Source organism: Phragmites australis, chromosome 1 (assembly GCF_958298935.1).
Source record: "Phragmites australis chromosome 1, lpPhrAust1.1, whole genome shotgun sequence".
Lineage (NCBI taxonomy): Eukaryota > Viridiplantae > Streptophyta > Magnoliopsida > Poales > Poaceae > Phragmites > Phragmites australis.
In genome coordinates, this window is record NC_084921.1 from 26,398,684 (window position 1) to 26,418,022 (window position 19,339).

At 43.9% G+C, this 19,339-nt stretch overlaps 1 protein-coding gene across 5 annotated transcripts; it reads left to right on the forward strand.

The window, feature by feature from the left end:
- The first annotated feature begins 282 nt into the window (after nucleotides 1–282).
- LOC133913438 (CBL-interacting protein kinase 8) lies at nucleotides 283–16,896 on the forward strand. 5 transcript variants are annotated; one of them, XR_009909031.1, is made up of 15 exons: nucleotides 283–736; nucleotides 2,017–2,079; nucleotides 2,183–2,254; nucleotides 2,680–2,787; nucleotides 2,868–2,942; nucleotides 3,016–3,069; nucleotides 4,082–4,207; nucleotides 5,005–5,094; nucleotides 6,108–6,230; nucleotides 12,401–12,514; nucleotides 13,282–13,398; nucleotides 13,990–14,071; nucleotides 14,166–14,240; nucleotides 16,226–16,344; nucleotides 16,459–16,896. XR_009909031.1 is itself a non-coding variant. In XM_062356595.1 (15 exons), exons 1-14 carry the CDS (start codon nucleotides 554–556, stop codon nucleotides 16,319–16,321), a joined length of 1,353 nt encoding a protein of 450 aa, XP_062212579.1. In that variant the 5' UTR covers nucleotides 283–553; the 3' UTR covers nucleotides 16,322–16,344; nucleotides 16,459–16,896. The 5 variants fall into 5 exon arrangements, 1 of the variants encoding a protein (XP_062212579.1); XR_009909032.1 differs by having other exon boundaries at nucleotides 13,990–14,046; nucleotides 14,150–14,240; XM_062356595.1 differs by having other exon boundaries at nucleotides 13,990–14,046.
- The last annotated feature ends 2,443 nt before the right edge of the window (nucleotides 16,897–19,339 follow it).

Below are 19,339 nucleotides of genomic sequence, written 5' to 3' on the forward strand. Positions count from 1 at the left end.
ACCAGTGACTAATAAAGGACATGTTTGATTTCCTTACCTACTAGTCTTTCTTGGCAAGGCAAATGTTGCTAGCCCACAATCTTAAATTCAAATTAAACAAATGAACAAAATATACTTGTTTTAATTGGCTCTCCTTTGAAAATAAGAAAGTCTATAATCTTAAATTCAAACCAAACAAAAAGAATAAAATATATTTACTTGTCCTCTGACCTTACTAGCCAAGATTAGATAAAAAAACATACCTGAAATATAGTATGACTTTTGTTTCCTCCACCTCAAAAGCTTACGGCCACCAGAATTTGCTTCCCACGTCGAAAGAGATAGAGACCGCACCACCAACTCCACGAAACCGGGTCTCTCGCTTCCTTCCAAGCCAACAAAACGAGGCAGTCTCAACTCCCCGTAGAAATTCCCCATTCAAAACTAGCTCCCGTGCGGAATCTCAAGCTCATCAATGGTGGCGTCGAGCACCTGAGCTCCACTCCACTCCACTCCACAAGCGCGACGCTACCCTGCACCGGATTCGCGACTCTTCGCCACCGGAAGGGCGGAGATGGTGGGGGGAGGCGGCGGGGGCGGGGCGCTGCGGCGGGTGGGGAAGTACGAGGTGGGGCGGACCATCGGGGAGGGCACCTTCGCCAAGGTCAAGTTTGCGCAGAACACCGAAACGGGGGAGAGCGTCGCAATGAAGGTGCTCGACCGCTCCTCCATCCTCAAGCACAAGATGGCCGAACAGGTGACCGCCTATCGTTCCGTTCCTGTTGGGGTGATCCCTGATAATAATCCGGGATATACCGGTAGACATACGTGTTGATTTGTGTTTTCTATACGCGTGTATCATCCTGAACTCAAAAACACTTAATTTATCTAGGTTTAGGCCTCTTGTGGGATAATAGCCCTACACCGTATATAGTCTTATGAACTAGAGGAACTTGTTACATAATGCCTTTTTTTTTTTTCTACTAACACGATCTCGATCCGTTTATATACTAGTGGAAAGATGCACAAACAATCGAACCGTATCAATCCCTGCGGCAGATTTGCTCATGATGGAGCCAACTACCTCTAGTACATCATGATGTTGGATAGGCATGCTTGCCTTGCTTTGGTTGTTCCTCGTGTCCCGTATCATCACCGAACGCTGTCACGCTCACCCGTTAGATCATCACGTGGCACTAAATGCTACGGGACTGGTCACTGCAATTCCACACCGCCCCATGATCATGCCACGTCGAAAGCAGATGTCTAGGGAAGGAAAAAACACTCGAGTAGGTAGTATTAAATGAGATTTGATCGGGTAGGTGGGTACTTGCTCTGCGACCAGCGAGGGCTGGTCGTAGGATCTCGCTGCACGACCAGGGGGCTAGTCGTGTGAGCTTCGTCCTAGTCACGCGGTGTGACCGTGGTTTTGACAATACCTGCTGCATGCTGACACTTCGTGACGCGGGACCCATCACGTGGGGCACCCCTTACCTATTACATCGTCAATTCTGTTCCGTTGCGTGCTTGGATACTCTGGGTACTCGGATTATTCTCCCCCATCCCTCGCCATATTCTTCTTTAGCTTCGGGTTCGATCAAGGATTGGGTGCTCTTTTTCCTTTTGCTCCTGTTCTCCCACGTGCTATACGAGTGGCTACTGGGACCCTGCTCCATGAGTACATATTGCAAGATTTGGTTAGTGTTTGTGGCATGACTTTGTTATTATAGCTAAGTGGATCGAGTGATGCGTAATTTTGCCTTAGCCAAGCCTTTTCGTGTACCAAGTTTTACTCGATTTGTAAATGTTTTATTGGTGCTTCTTCTTGAACTATTGTGGCAGGGCAGGGTTTCTTCTTTCCAAATAAAAGTTAAAATAGAAAATGGCATGCCATGGTTTATGATGTGGATCAAAATTTCTCTAAACAGTATGAGCTGTACAAGCTTTGTGATATACAGCTACACAAGCTAGGTGAGTGATAGATGTCCTAGGATGATTAACTCGCGCTTACGGTTACATAATTGTTTTGTTTTGCAGATTAAGAGAGAGATATCCATAATGAAGCTTGTGAGGCATCCCAATGTGGTCAGGCTACACGAGGCACGCTATCTCTCTTCCTTATAAGCATTGTTTTTCGTCTTTGTTCCCACCTGTATCTTTTAAGGTGCTATTGGATGAATATCGTCCATTCTGTTATGTGCAGGTTTTGGCAAGCCGGAAGAAGATATTTATAATTTTGGAGTTTATCACTGGTGGTGAGCTATTTGATAAAATTGTAAGACCCAGCTGTTGTTTATGATAAGTGTCCTTTTCACTTTTGACTTTTAGATATGACCTATGAAAATAAATGTTAGTTACATGTGTTTGTTGTTTAGATTATGTGCATTCCTTCTTGGATGTGGAATTGTTGCTTGTGCTTTTTCTGTAAGAGGGTAGAAATGTCTTGCGCACGGAAAAGACAGCACGAAGACACACATTTTCCTCAGAATGTTTTGCTTAGGGCCACCAATTCTGGATGGTGTTTATGGCTGTTAATTCTGATTCCATCTTATTGTGTTACACTTATATATGTAGTAAACCCAAGGAGTTAAATTTGAAGGCACACTTGCTCTTTTGTACTTCATCTTCTTAGATTCAGCCCCAGAAATATGTTAACATGAAACTTGAACCTAATAATACTGTGAAAAATACCATTTTCAGATTCGTCATGGGAGACTCAATGAAGCAGATGCACGCAGATACTTTCAGCAGCTTATTGACGGTGTTGATTTTTGTCACGGCAAAGGAGTCTACCATCGAGATTTAAAGGTGAACATTGAATAGGAAAAATGAACATGTCTGCATTTTAGAATTTTTGGGCTTGTTGATCTCATTTTGCTTGTATGCAGCCCGAAAATCTCCTCCTTGATTCCCAAGGTAATCTTAAAATTTCAGACTTTGGACTCAGCGCATGGCCTGCCCAGGTGTATATCTTTCTGAAAATCTCCTTCATATTTTTGGTTCCTTTCTTGAGTTGCTTAGTTTGGTTACTTGCAGGGATCTTCCCTTTTACGTACAACCTGTGGTACCCCGAACTATGTCGCCCCAGAGGTACTAAATCTGAATCATATGATTTGAGTTCTAAGAAGTTGCTAAACCTGTCCACTGCAACAAAGTGGATATTACTTCACTCCATCTTAGGATGTTAATAATTCTTGTTTGCTCATATATGGATATCAAATGCTACTAGGGTGAAGAGCCTTTTGATGTCTTTTTTGTGTCAATCGGGAAACTAAACAATTAACTATAGCATCTGAATACTTTAACGTTTAACGAGCATGCCGGTCGACAAAATGTCATTGTACTTTGTAACATGTCATGATCATTATATTTGGATCATATCACCTGCAGATAGGAAGGTTAAATGATGATTCATTGAACTAGCGAAAGCCACTGTAGGATCAAAATGGCCTTTCTACACCCCAAAAGCTAACCGATGAGGTGAGGGGCTCCCCACTTTTAAGTTGAGCGCATTTTCCTTCCACAACCAATGTGAGACTATTCCAATAATCTTCCCCTTCACACATTGGTGTCCCACAGCCCTTCACCGCCCATTCACCGTACAATGACGGTCCCTCAGGTTATGACCCCACTGGTACAAACGGTCCATCAGACCTTCACACATACTTGGGTCCATTGGGCCAAAGATTGTGGTCCACACCTTGTGGATTGGGCTTTGATACTAATTGTAGGATCGAAAGGACCTTTCTACAGCCCAAAAGCTAGCCGATGAGGTGTTGGGATTCCCACTTTTAAGTTGGGCGTATTGCCCTTCCACAACCAATGTGAGACTATTCCTATAGCCACACCTGTATTTATATAGTGAAATAGCCAAATAAAGGAGAGAAAAATATTTTCTATTGTCCATTGATTATTTTTGTGGAGAATTTGTACCTTTGCCCAATTTTACTTAATTTGATCACACACCTGCACACGACTAACTAGTCCATTTCATATATGCATGACCAATAACTATGTATTCTTTTCTTGGTAAATTCAATTTCTTTACATGATAAATATTGTGTTTACTGAGCCAATATGTTCGATTCATCTGTTGGACCAGGTTCTCAGTCATAAAGGATATAATGGAGCACTTGCTGATACCTGGTCATGTGGAGTTATTTTATATGTCCTTTTGGCAGGTTATCTTCCATTTGATGAAGTGGATTTGACTACCCTTTATGAGAAGGTTTGGTTCTTATGATATTATGACGTAATTACAAGTCAACTACTCTTTCGAGATGAATTACCTATGGATTAGGGACTACTAAAGAAGTATATTACATTCTTCTTCTAACCTTAGATATCATAATGCTATACAAAATCTTTGTCAGATCTCATGATGTTTTCTTTTAATTTTCTCTTAGTATGCACTGGTCTGCACAGTATATCACTATGAATGCTAGTTTCTCTTACTTTCATACTATTTGTTTAATCAATGATTTTAAGTGGACTTGGTGATACTAATATATGAAAATTTGTTGCATAGAGAACTAAGCAGTCTAACCTCCAGTGGCTCTGATATGGTAAGTATATTGTCCTAGTACCAACTTTTCCACCACCAAACATTCTAAATATTAAAATACATAGGCTAAGTGAAAGGCAATGCGCTTTAACAGTTCTAAGACCGGACTAGTCCAGCATTGGTTTGACATGTACTACATTAAATAGAGTAGTGCGAAGTAGAGTAGCACAACTACAACTTGTCATACATGAACTCACACCTATTCTTATTTTGGTTCGTTATGTTTATTTTGTTTTTACTAAAAGGAAATAGAACATTGGTGATTTAGTAGAGATGTTTGTATTAAGAGGTTTTCCTATTGTGTTTTGCAACTGAGTTGTATATTGCTAATTGTTACTTCGCTTTATACAGTCAATTCCAATATTTTGGGTGGCCTGAACAGGAAACTTGATCTTAGATGCTTAATTGTTCTTATGAGAGTGTATTTTCTGTATCTTTACTCTTTCCCCCCCTTAATACAGATTGAGAGTGCCGAATATTCATTCCCACCTTGGTTTTCAGGTGGTGCAAAGTCACTGATTCGTAGAATTCTTGACCCAAATCCAGATACAGTAAGTAAAGTTCTACAGTTGTTTAGCTGAAAGAAACTTTCTAACAGCTTATACCTCATCAGGCCTTTGGGGATAATATGTTGCTTTTAACTTTGTCAGCAATTCAGTAGTGTCTAATATATCCTATCAGATACTAACAATGAGACAACTAAAATATTGCAGCAATGTAAAGTGTTCCCCTTTTTTTGTTATGGTTATAAATTGTGACATGTTACCACTGTGTCATAAGGTTGGCTCAAAAGGTACAAATGGAACTACCGCTGGATATGTTGCCAAATGCCAATTTAGTTCACATCAGACATATATATTGGAGTTTTCATCATTAAATATGTGGATTTATATGCTTGATAAAAGTCAACATATAAGGTTTCAGAGACTTACATATAGATTAGATGAAAAACAGGAATGCTAACCAAGTTTTAAGATCTGATTGACATGTATGATGTATCATTCAATTAGTACAATTGCATATTTGTTAGCATCATTTATTTATCTCTTTCCTTTGTAAATGGAGTTGGATGAAAAGTCTATGTAATGTTGATCGAGTTTGTAACCCCTATATGGAATATATATACCCTATTATGGAAGAAGTAGAATTTATATGGGTACTTTAGTCATACTACTACATACTGCCATGGTTAGCTGTGTAATGTTTAGGATTTTACTCGGTGAGTTACATTGGTTCGGCTTGTTTCTGCCGTCAGTCATGATCAGTAGACTGGTTTACGAGCTCTGTTTGAAAGTAAATGATCTGGCTAAAGTAAATGATCTGGCTCCTCAGGTCATCCTGACTTTGTTAATTCATAGTTCCTTTTGATTTCTTTCCGCTAAAGTTCCCTTTGATTTCTTTCTGTTAAAGATACATTTTTAAATATTTTAATAGTTAGATACCGAAGATAAAATTAGTTAGATACACATGAATAGTCCATGTAACATGCAAGGACATTTAATGTTTGGTTATTTGCTATCATCATCGATGTTTTATTTACTAGATGTCTTCTGACTTGGAACAGCGAATCAGGATAGAAGAGATCAGAAATGATGAATGGTTTAAGAAGAATTATGAACCTGTCAAAGAAGTAGAAAATGAAGAAGTAAATCTCGATGATGTTAACGCAGCGTTCGATGATCCTGAGGTATAGACCTTATGCTTACCATTTTCTGGAACTCTTTTGGAATGGAAATGTTGCATTTTATACCGATATATGTAGTTTGTAGTGTACTGCAATCTTCATCACTTGGTTCTTGTAAAACCCTGGCAAACTGTTCCATTGCCAACTCTATTCATAAGCAAAAGCCGTGTTGTTGTGGATGTTAAAAGCATATTTAACATTGCTCACCAGTGCTTTCTATGAGTTCTATCTACTTATTTACTTACAACAACAACGACAACAGCTTTTGTCCCAAGCAAGTTGGGGTAGGCTAGAGATGAAACCCACAAGATCCAACTAAAAAGATGATGTGAAAATAATAATGATAATAAAGGTACTAATAATAGTAACAAAATAAAAGTAATAATGGTATAAGGAGACTAATGCATAAGTTATGATTCTTTTTTTTTTCTCGAACATGCAGGAGAGCTGCGCGCCTTTGAATTAAAGATAGAAGGAAAAATGCGGCCCTAAAAAACAGCTAAAACGAACACAGGAAAGAAAGAACAAAACCAGAACAAAACTAAAACTGAAAAAACCGAAAAATAGAATAGACACAAATGCCACCCGGTCAAGAGCAAAACTCCAGAGCCTAAACAAGCCAAAGAGCCGCCAGCCCCCTCGCCCCCGCTGAGATCCAAAGGCGAGCCTTCACGCAAATTTCTTGTAGAACGACCTCCACTCTTGGGGCAGTGTTGTTGAAAACGCAATCATTGCGATGTTTCCATAACCACCAAGCTACTAGGATGATCAAGGTGTTGAGACCTTTCCGCCTGTCCTTGCTTGCCCTCCGTTGTGCTTGGCGCCACCAATCAGCAAAATTTTCGTCGGCAATAGATGGTGCAAGCTACTGCAATCCAATCTGGCTGAGAAGTTTGTACCACAATTCTCTAGCGAAAACACAAGAACACGAAATGTGTTGAACCGTCTCGTCCTCTTGGTCACAGAGGGGACAATTCTTCGGATGAGGCATACCACGGCGAGCCAAGCGATCCGTTGTCCAACAACGATTGAGGACCGCGAACCAAATGAAGAACTTGCAGCGGCGTGGCGCCTAAGATTTCCATATCCTTTTCCATGGTTCAAAGCGCGTACTACCAATGAAAAGGGATAGATAGGCCGGCCGTGTGCTGAAAAGACCTGAGGGATCTTGCAGCCATGTGTGAAGATCGGCTTCTCCAGGATAGCATATGCAGATTTGGGCAATAAGGTGATCAGTGCTGAATTTAAGAGACCCAACCGACGGCCATCACCACGATGCAAAGTGCGCAGCGCACAGAGAAGATCAAAATTGATGATTGTCCAACATACCCGATAGAACATGCCTGTGTACCCGTCCGGACCCAACGCCTTGTCAGGTGGGAGCTCCCTTATCGTGGCCCAGACCTCCTCTGAAAATGGGGCATCCAAGGCAGATAGGTCCAGAGCAGGCTGGTAGAATTCCTCAAGGTTCAACGTATGTGAGCACGATTCAGCAGTGCCAAGTGAACCGTCAAAGAATTTGAAGATCGCCTGATGTTTCTCTTCCTGAGAAGTAACAATCCGATCACCAACTTGCAGCTTGGCAATGAAATTCTTTCGCTTCCTGCAACGTGCATGAAGATGGAAGAGAGCAGTATTGGCATCCCCCTCCTTTAACCAACCAATGCGTGAACGTGAATGAGCAATGGTGCGTTCAAGAGACGCCAGAGCAAGACAATGCAACTTCAGTTTTTTCCTCAGCCAAAACTCATCATCCGAGAGGGGGCGAACATTCTGGGCAATGTCCAGACGATGAAGCAATTCCTTGGCGAGCAGCAGCTGTAGCTTAATGTTACCAATCCTTTTTTGCTCCCAAGATTTCAAGGCCTTGGCAAGGCGCGTCAGTTTGATAGAAAAAGGCTACAGCGGGCATTTAGACGTGACATCCTGAAACCAAGAATTCGCCACAACATCCAGGAAACCATCCAACCTTGTCCAGAAATTTTCGAAGTGGAATCGACGTTTCCCAAGCACATTGTCCCTCAGGCCAATCAACAAAGGGCAGTGGTCTAAGGTAGCTGAAGAGAGGCTATATAGCAGGCTATCCGGGAAGATTAGCTCCGAATCCACAGTACAAAACACTCGATCAAGACGCACCAACGTGGGAGACGCACGCTCATTAGACCACGTGTAGCGCCGACCGAGTAAATTGAGTTCCTTGAGCTCAACGTTGTTCAACAATCGACGGAAACGCCCCATCATAGCTCTGTCCAGATTAGCATTATTTTTGTCTTCGGATTGATATATGAGATTGAAATCTCCCGCGATCGCCCAAGGCCCGGGGCAACCAGCACGGACATCACGAAGTTCTTGAAGAAATAGGGGCTTCTCGATATCCTGGGTGGGCCCATACACCACCGTGAGCCACCAGTCAGGATAACCAATACCAGCAAACAATATCGAGACGAAGTACATATCCACCCGCGTTGTTATCGCCTGACAAACACCACCTCTCCAAGCCATCAGGACACCACCTCGAGTACCAATTGCCGGGAGGTAGATATGCTGGCTAAAATTCGATCCAAGCAAGGAAGCAAGAAGAAAGGGTGAGATTGCCGCAAGTTTCGTCTCCTGAAGACAAACAATATCCGACCTAGCAGAGTCCACCATTTCTCTAATCGAATCACGTCGAGCCCTTTTGTTAAGGCCACACACGTTCCATACCAAAATATTTGAAGCCTCCATAGAAAAAAGTAAAGCAGTGACCAAGACACCGGGCTACAAGGCCTTCCACACGACAGAGACCAGCTCCGCAGACAGAACACAGCCCCCATCCGCAACTGACCAGCCAAAGAGCGCAGTTAACGCAGCCAAGTGAGCACGACTGAGAGGATTAGCGAACAACGGTGCATAATCTTCAAGAGCATCCACGCTAGCCTCTTCCTGTGCGCCAATGAAACCCAGAGAGCACATAACATGAGTCACAACTTGCTTGTTGGAGGTGGTCTGAGCCGGGCGACCAGCGATTCGTCGACTGCGCCGAGGCACATAGTCCGGCGGCAACGTCTTGGGTCTCCTTTTCGGGACGACCGGAGCCGACAACAAAGCGTCAGTGGGCATGGTCAATTTAGCCACAAAGGCCATAGGTGTTGTAGGCTCCGGATGCAGGCCAGCAATAGCGCCATGCTTAGGATTAGAAGCCTGCGAACATTGACAGCCCCTGCCGCGTATAAATGCGAGAACAATCCTTGGAAGAGAAGCAGGCCGCCAGAAATTGGGCCAAAACAATCCGAGAGTCCTCCCTGGGGAAAACCGCCGAGTCAACTCCGGACACACGTGCAACACACGGGTGGAGGATAGATTGCACGGTTTCTGGGGCAAGGATTCAATATTTATCCAAGGCTATGGGAGATTTGCAGAGTAAATCCGCTTCGATCCCGCCACCACACATCACAATTTCGAAAACAGGCATTTCATGAACGACTGAAGAAACACCAGAGGGGACATCCATGATAAACAGCCGCGCATCAACCGAGGAGTCAGTCGCGACGCAAGACAGGACTGGGGGACAGCCATCAACAGCACCTGCACCCGAAGAGGCTTCACCAGCTAAAACGAGCTCCATGTATGAGGCACCAGCCTGGGCGTATGGTGGGGGGTGGGGGGCGAACGGCTAGCTCAGTTGACTGCCCATCCGAGGAATGAGCGGTGTGTGCCAGAAAGTCGTGCGCATCCAAACTTCGCGCCGCCAGACGTGGGGAAGAAACACCGCCACTGCCGCCAAGGGAAGACGCGCCGTTCAAGGGAGGCGTCAGCGGCGATCCGTGCGAGAAGGACGCTGACTGCAGAAGACGTTGCCTCTGGTGACGTCCACGACTGCTTCCATCATCCTCAACAGAGGAGGGTAGCGAAACCGACCGGTGGCCGATGGGGTCATGGAGGACGTCAATCTGAATGTCGATCGAGTAGGCTAGAGCTAGCTTCGTCGGAGTCTCCTCACCAGTGAAGAATTCAAGTGGCTCCAAAATCAGCAGGTCCTTGCTTGCCGGAATCTGTTCCGGACAAACCGACCAAGCCATGAGCCGAAAAACCGAAAGATCAGAGCGGTCAACAGTGCTCGGATGGAGGCCTTCGATCCAATAGAAGGGATTCAACAAATGCGCCGCTAACGACAAATCCCATGCGTGAGCAGGAATGCCACGGAGGGACAACTCCACCTTGTAGAGGAGGGACCTACCCACAGCATGGGCCTGTCGAGTCCAAGCCTTGAGAAGAAGCATGAACCGAGGTGTGTGAATGGGGCGGCCGCCAGCAAGCACACGGGAAGCCGTCGAAGCGCTCGGTAAAAGGAGAAGGAAGTCCTCCGGCGTTGAACGATGTAAAACAAGCTCTTGAACGTTGAGGCCAAAATTATCCGCAATGGCCGCCGCTACCTCCTGTGGAGAGACCGTCGGCCGAGTACCACCAATAGTAATGAAGACAACCCGGCGCAGGTCAAGCTCCGCCTGCGCGATGCTAACTGAGCGAGCACGAATGCACAAATCCCGCGGAAGGAGGTCATGGGCAGAGCTCGAGACCTCAACCGTCGAACGCAGGGGCGGTGCCGGAGTAGTATCATCTTGCCCTGGAGCATCAGGAAGGTTGGAAAGCAGAGGTGCGGGTGGCGCACAAGAAGCCGTAGACGAAGGACGGCGTCGACGGCGACGCCGGCATGAGCGGCCCTCCTGACCACCATGGCAACGCGAGACATGGTCACCCACACCAGGCTCAACCGTCGTAGCAGGAGCCTGAGGAGACACTTTCGCTGGCATGGAGAGACGACGCCAGACAGAAAGCCGCTTAGCCGGCGACGGATGTGGAGCCTCAGCGGCAGCAGCCCGTAACAAGACATAGGCATGGGAAATGTGGCCCGGTGCTAGGCAACGAAAGCATCTGGTGCGACGCCGGCAGTGTTACCTGGACACGGACACAAGTGTCTGATTCGGCAAAGTAAATTTGGACACGCGAAATACAACTCGGAATCCAACACGGGTGTCGGAATCCGACTCGGATTCGGGGTGTCCGATTCGGCAAATAAATTTGGACACGGGTGTCCAGGTAACACTGGACGCCGGTAGGAGGCCGCCCGATGACCAAAGCCCAAGCAGTTAAAACACTTTCCGTCGAGGTCCACTAGGATAGGCTTGCCATGACGCTGGATCAGTTGATGTTCCTTCCGTAGAGCTCCTACTCACTAGCTTGCGCCAGTCATCCGCGACTGTGGAGCGAACGTTGGTGCGGCTTGGCTGCGGCGAAGCAGCGCGCTTGGCAGGAGCAGGCCGCGATGACACACGCAACGCAAAGGAAGGTGGGGCTGTGGGAGCCTGCAGAAGCATGTCTCGGAAGGAAGGTACGTCGGTAACGGGTGAGGAGGGGCTGGCGTCCTGCCACCGCAACTCCTTGCCGCGACCCGTCGGAGTAGACGGTGAAAGGTTTGACGCTGACGCTCGGGAGGAGGGTGAAATGACCGGCTCCAGGGTGGAGAACACGACCTGGTTGGTGGCCGCCGAGCCCTGAGCAGGCACCGGCGTGGGGCTGGTGGTGGGTGGAGGGGCGCCGGCGGGAAAGTGCAAGGGGAAGGGGAGGGGGAGGGGGAGCATGAAGCTCTTGCTATGTGCATCTGAGCAATTGTCAGGCCTTAAGATCATAAGTTATGATTCTGATACGTGGATTGCTAGTTTTCATACGCTTCTATCTGTAGATAGTTCTTTGGGGATATTTTATTCCTTCAAGTCTCTCTTTATAGGTTTCTTTTATGTTAGGTTTGGTCGACCCCTGTCTACTTATTTACTTAGTTATAGAGAATTTAATAGACAGGTGGTATCTGTGTGTTTTCATCTTCTGCCGTCACCTTTACACATTTCCGGTTGTTGTCTTCCCTGTCTGCTTTAGTGCCACTATCTTCCTGACTTTCTACAGTAGGCAGAATTCCCATCAGAACTTACCCGATCATTTTTTTCCCTTTTGCTCTGCTATCCACAACATATAGAATTGAAATAGAAAGGTGGGATGCCATTCCTTATGGAATTGTGTTCCCTTGTGATACTAATCTGTAAAGTTAAACAAGAAAGTGGTGTTTCAATGTGAACTCTGGTGTACTTTGTACTAGTAAGTATATTAATTTTCCTTATTCAATTTGTTTTATGTGATTTCAGGAAGATACTGAGCATACTTTTGACGATGAAGCAGGTCCTCTGACACTTAATGCATTCGACCTAATCATTTTGTCTCAAGGATTGAACCTTGCAGCCCTATTTGATCGCAAACAGGTATGATGCTAGCCATTTCGTTCTGCCTAATGTTGTAACAAACAATTAGTTATAATACTAAAACAGTTTTAGTATCATGTCCCATATCTACGTTGTTTTATTACCATCATGCATTTATGTGATTTGCAGATATAATTCTGTCCGCTTATTGTTTGTAAAAGTGAATTGATGGAAGAGTGGAGACCTGACTTAACGCTGTAGTTTGTATATTTTTCTGCATTATCGTGTTGTTGGTATTCCTGTATTGTAGAGATAACACAAATTATAATTAGTTTGGTTCAAATTGATGTTTAATTATAGGAGGAAAAAGTGAACAATGTTAGTTCATCTGACCAAGAGCAAGAAATATGACCTATGATGCCAAATATGAGTATACAATCCAGTTGGCGTTATTTTTTCACCTCATCTTGTTTCCAACCCAAATGTTTGAAAAGATACTGATAGTCAAAGATTTGAACATTTGACTGCATGTATGTCCAAAAGGACAGGTATTGTTGTCAGATGGAGCAATTGCTCTAAAAAATGGAGTTGTGTTCAACATTGAAGCTGGGAGACACTTCATCATATTATCCTCAAGGGATAGAATTGTTGTTATCTATATGGGTAATTCTCTGATAATTTCCAAGAATATGGTAACCATGATCAAGATGAGTTTTCCCTGAGCATTAAGCTAATTGTTCTATACTTGCCGTGGTTAATGCAATGAGCATTCTATATATTGATTTGTTGTTTTTTATTCTCAGACTTAACAATTGCTTGATCTACAGGACTATGACAAGCTTCAAAACAGATTCTTATCCCGCAAACCGGCAAAGGTTATCTTGTCAAGTATGGAGGTTGTTGCGCAGTCTATGGGGTTTAAGACGCACATTCGCAATTATAAGGTAATGTTTGTTTTCCCTCATGCAAATCTTTTGGCGTTTTATCTATTCGATTTCTATAATAGTCAACATTTGACTATATTTTGGTGTTACTCAACAGACTTGATTTCTCTTTAGTTTCATTGTGGTGTAAATTATATGAAAATAATTTACAATTCCTTGTTGAAAAGCTTGACTATGTTTTCTGGCTACAAGTTAACTAAATTACTATATCGAGGTATATTGCCCGAATCATGTGTATGGCACAAGCTATATTGAATGTAGCAAAAGTACATAATTTTCAATTTTCATACCACTTGTTTAACAGTGTTAAATTGTATTGCCATTTAATAGCTTTTCGCTTGGTTATGTGGTCTGTTGCTGCTGCTGCTGTTGTTTTTCATGATGCAGGATGTTTATAAATATGGTGAAAAATTGTAGACTTGATATTATAGTGGTTTCCACTCCATTTATTTTCGAGTAACAATTTTAAAGGATGTTTTTTTTTTCTTTCCAGATTTACATTTTACAAGTTATTTTTGGTTGCTAATCAGTTGGCATTACTATAAGCATATTTTGGTTGTTTTTAACTAATTGCATTGCTATGATATTCAGATGAGGGTGGAAAATCTAAATGCGAACAAGACTAGTCATCTCACAATTATGGTTGAAGTGAGTATGCTCTCTTTGTGGTCAAGTATATATCTTGTTCTATTGCTTTCTGTTGTGGTATGATACCTATCCCCCACTCTACCCACCCCACCCACACCAACAGACAACCATGGTTTTAGGTTTTCGAAGTTGCTCCATCAATCTTCATGGTGGAACTACAAAGAGCAGCTGGAGATACTTCAGAGTATAACACGGTCAGATCTTTTCTTTCGCACTTCTGTCTTTTTCCCCTTCATATGCTTGCAGCTGATACATAACATTCAGCTCTATGCAACTGATACATCTAAATGGGGACACATTTATTTTAAAACAGTCGGTTAGGAATATAGAGTTTTTATCCTGTACTTCCTCATGTACTCTATATATCGCCTCCAAAGGCTACTATTGAATATAAGTTGTAATTCCTAACATGGTATCAGAGCTAGGGTTTTTTTAGTGACGCAGCAACTCATCCCGTTTAGATCTATTCCACCCGCCCTGTTGACTTACCGTCGGCTCTGCTCTTCTCGGTGTTGTTTTTGCTTGGTCTAGTCTTCGCCCGATGTGCTGCTTCTCGACACCTTCTCGTCGCCGGCCCCCACCTGACCGAAGTGTCCTCCTGTGCTTAACTCCCGCCGCCGGTTTCCCTCCCACCGTCGACTCCCCTGTGTTGACTCGTCTCGATCCGAAAATGGATCCTCTCTACCATTGGCTCCCCTCCCGCCACCGGTTTCCCTCTAGCGCGTCGACTCCCCTGAGCTGGCTCGTTCCAATCTGGCAGGCTTTACTAACTGTGGGTCTGCCTCCACGGCCACCTCTCCCACCTCTGCCTCTTCCGGCTCCCTGACGAGGATGGTCCCCTGGCAAACACATCCGCGTTGACGTTGAAGTGGTCCCGCCACATGACTTGCCGCAGGGGAGGGGGCTCGTCGCCGGATCAGGCGGCACTGGATCGTGGATGGATCATGGCAGGGCGATGTTGATGCACTTCGGGTGGAACGCATGTGGGCTCACCACCTGCCCGCTTTGCTAGATGTGCTACGAATGGAACATGTGTGGGCTTGCCACCTGCCCGCTCTGCTGCGCCAGCGTCCTGGACTCCTTGCTGGTGTCAGTGACACAGCTCTGGTCCGATCCAATCTCGATCCATCACCGTCAATTCTTCAGATTTTTCGTCAGCCCGCTCTTTAATCACGGTTGAACTGGGAGGACGTGTTGTTGCATTGGGCTCGATCCTTAATCGATTCGGTCTCCGTGCACAACGTCACCCTACCAATTTTCGACTGCCGCGTCAACCTCTTTTCGCAGATGGTCATCGACTTGTGGGCTGTTGTTCTGCTTTGTTGTACATGTTGGGCTTATCTTAGCGATGGTTCATGGGTTTCTAGTCTCGTTGGTGTGCTACCCATTGTGTGGTGGTGCTGTTAGGTTGTGCGTTGCTCCTACTACTATATTAACGATTTCATTTGCGTCTTAGGTGTGGTGGCATGTTGCTATGCTAGGATTTTGCCTTGTTGTTGCTTGCTAGCTTCTTAGTCTCGTATTAGCGTCTTTGCAATTTCGCTATGTCCGTCTAAGTCTCGGTCTCACTTTGTGTTCGTCTGTGCTGTGCGAGTCTCATATTCTTTCGTCCATTAGTTAATTTCATCTAGGGCAACATGTCATCTAGGTTTTTCTGTAGTTTTTTTTTTGGTGGCGACTTCGTTTGTCGTCTATTGCTACTTTTCATCTAGAGCATTCTTTTATCGTCTTGGTTTTTCCGTAGCTTTAATGACAACTTATGTCTGTTGTCTTGCTATTTGCCGTCGCTTTATTATGATTCTTGACCAAGGATATTCTTTTGTTGTCATTATCACGACTCTACTCTTGTGCTTCGTATAACATTTCTTCATTTTGATTCAACATGATTACAAGACTCCACTCTAAGACGGCTTTGAAGAGAATTTTTGGATGTATTAGTCTAAGTTTACTACTTAGTGTCACCTCTTTCAAATACAATGCTATTGCATATGCCTTGCATTTGACGGAGGTGTTAGGAATATAAAGTCCTTATCCTGTACTCCCTCACATACTCTACATATTATCCCCAGAGGTTACTATTGAATACAAGTTGCTATTCGTAATAAAATTTTTCTGTTTAATTTCTTTGAATTTCCGTGGGACATGCTCAGCTAACTCTGCAAGTTTTCTCGTATCACAGTTCATAAATAACTACAGCAGCAAATTAGATGATATCGTCTGGAAATTTCCAATTGAAAAGGGCAAATCAAGGATATCACGATTATCAAAGTGCTAATTGTTCATCGACATCTGCCATCTGTATGCCGTTTTCCTGTTCAATTTTAAATTTTAGTACCATAATTCTGCGCCTGACGTCCAGATACCTGTATCATTTATCTCTAAGTGTATCTTGCTGTGCTCCAATTGTTGCAGGTACCATGCATAATCTAATGTTTTGTGGTATCGTGGACTTGATGAGTGAATGTGCCTGTTAAAGTATATCACAATTGATCTGCAATATTCTAGTCCTAAGAGTTGATCTTCGAGTAGTATGCCATGATTGCATATTGTAGCCCTAAGAGTTGATCTTCGAGTAGTATGCCATGATTGCATATTGGAGTCCCCATGTACTAAGAGGGCCCGTCCAGTAGAGGTTTCTCTGTACAAAGTTTTCAGCGCTGTTTTAGATTATCTGTAGCTCACCTGCCTCCTGGTTTGTTTGGGAAGAAGTGTGTTTCTTGAATACACCGCTTGATCTGTAAACTGCCTCAAGAGGTTCTGATTTCTTTTCATTTGTACTGCTATGTTACTAACGTGCATTAGGATAAATGTGTTCAGTCCAGGATGACGAAATGTGGCATTGCACTGTCATTAACTGTCTGATGTGTCATGTGTGTAGTTGTATGAATTGTTGAGCCCTGTTTATTCACGTGGGTAAAACGTGTTGCGCCTTTTTTTTACCCTTAGGGATCGTTATGTGGCTGTTGCTGGATGCTCCTGTTTTTCCCGCGTCCTTGCAATCAGCAGAGCTACGGCTGAAATGCATTTGGAGCAAACGCTGGATAAAATCGTCAGTCTTGGGTACCCAGGGAGAGTCCTTACGCTGTTGTTACGCTGGTTCTCCATTCTATCTCTGATACAGGTTTAACTGCTGTGGCTATACTCTTTTGTAAGGATATTTTTGTTGCAAGGAACACTAGTACCTGCATTTTTTTTAGTTAATCAAGAACGTATCACAGGAAACCACCTCCGTAACTCCAAAACCTCATGCTTTGCATCTTCTAACAATTTTTTTGCCGGTTTCATATCTGTCCTTACAACGTTTATATGTTGACTTGGTTTGAGTGTTATCTGTACTCACAGTGCAAACAAGCGGGTTTAAAACTTTAAATCCCTTCAAAGGGAGCACATAATTAAGCCAAAAAAAGGGCTTGCTAGCGTAGGATATTGGATTGGAACTTGTGACACGCCATGCGAACACTTATAATTTGATTTCTGTAGTTAGAGTAAAACATTTGGCCGTACTTTCAAAAAAGAAAGAAAATTAGAGCGTAGAACATACAATACGCTAAGCACACATTTAATTGGTAATTGAGGGCCTTTTTGTCAGAGGTCCTAAAGCAGCTTTTCTACTGAAATCAGGGGAACTCTGTCAAATAGTAGCTTTCGATTTTTAGCTCCCTAAGTGTAATCTGTGTGAGTGATTCTCTGAAATGAACTAGAAGCTGAGAAGCTGAAAAAAACAGCTTCTTCTGATTCACTTTCTGCACAGAATCACTTCCTCTATATAGTTTATTTCAGAGAGAATCACTTTCAGCCACATGAGAATCACTCTCCGCAAAGAATTTGAATTAGAGAGAACTATATCAAACAGGCCTTGAATGTTGCACATAGTAAGATTACCAAACAGGCCCTGAATGTTGCACATAGTAAGATTACCAAACTGGGAAATCTTGGGTAGTAATTGTCCACAAAAATCAAATGACCCAAGGCATGTCCTAAACGATATGAACTGATCACACCCCTAATGTGGAATGAACTGTAGCTGTGCAGTATAGGACCAATGCAACATACAGTGATATCTCAGAAAACTATTTAGCTTGGAGGTGACAACTTTGTTCACAAAATGTTTATTATCCTGTATCCATGGTGTTGCAACAGTAAGAAACTTACGGATCTAGAACTTAAAACATCCGATTTAAAGTGGAACGGTCTGACCTTTCCTTTTCCACATTGATTTTCCACACTGAAGTGAAGGCATATTTACCAATGAGATTGAGAATCAAGTTTGGGAAATCCTACCTTGCATCAATGTAACAACCCAAATGGCCTAAGCATGTCATTAAGCATCGTAAGCATTAATGGCATTATGCTTAATTGTTTTGATGAATTATGAACATGCATTTTCATATTAAACATAATTGTGAAAACCAATGTTAATTGACACATTGTTAAGCAACTCACAATATTGCTATACAACATAGTGTTGGAAATAATTTTAGAAATTAGTCCATGCAATATGAAGAATATAAATGATTTTTCCCAAATTTTTGGGAATTATTTTGAAGGCATAAAAATTACCATAAGTTAGAAAAGCTAGCATTCTTGGAGGATTTTAGTTTGAAATTGGCTCAGGCATTATTGGTCAAACTAGTTAAAATGGGTTGCATATGAATTTTAGTTTCACACAAAATTTGTCCCATAATTTTTGGACCACGGGAAGATATTCTTTTGAATAGAAGGAGTGGAGATGACATTTTTCTTTAGTCGGTCACTGTTCATCGGCCCCACCACTCATCCCTCTCTCTGCCTCTCACCTCCCCTCTTGCTGAGCACTGCTCTGGGTGGCCACAGATTTTGCTGACTTTGGAGGCCAGCCACGAGCCAGCAAGTTGAGCACGACGTCGTGCTCCTTCCTGAGGTGCTGGTGTCGCCATTATCTCCTTCCCCTTGGCCTCTCTCTGCTCCATCTCTCACTCAGCCGCGCGCACAGAGCAGAGCAGAGTGCAGCACTACGTCGCCGCCAAATCTGCCGCACCACCGACGAGCTCCCTCGAGCCCGAGCCGTGTGAAGCGAGGAGGAACGCCTCCGAAACACCCCTAGCTGTTTCCCCTCCGAGACCCCACCCTTCCCGGCTGGATTTCGCGCGCACGCGCCTTCTTCTTCGTCTCCGACAACCGAGTTCCACACCTCATTGCTGAGCCATCGAGCCACCGCCTCTTTGGCCCAACCATCGTGGTGAGCTTCCCTGCGATCTCTTGAACCCTTTGCACGCGCAGTCTTCCCTTTCGCCTGTCGCTGGCGCGCTTCTCC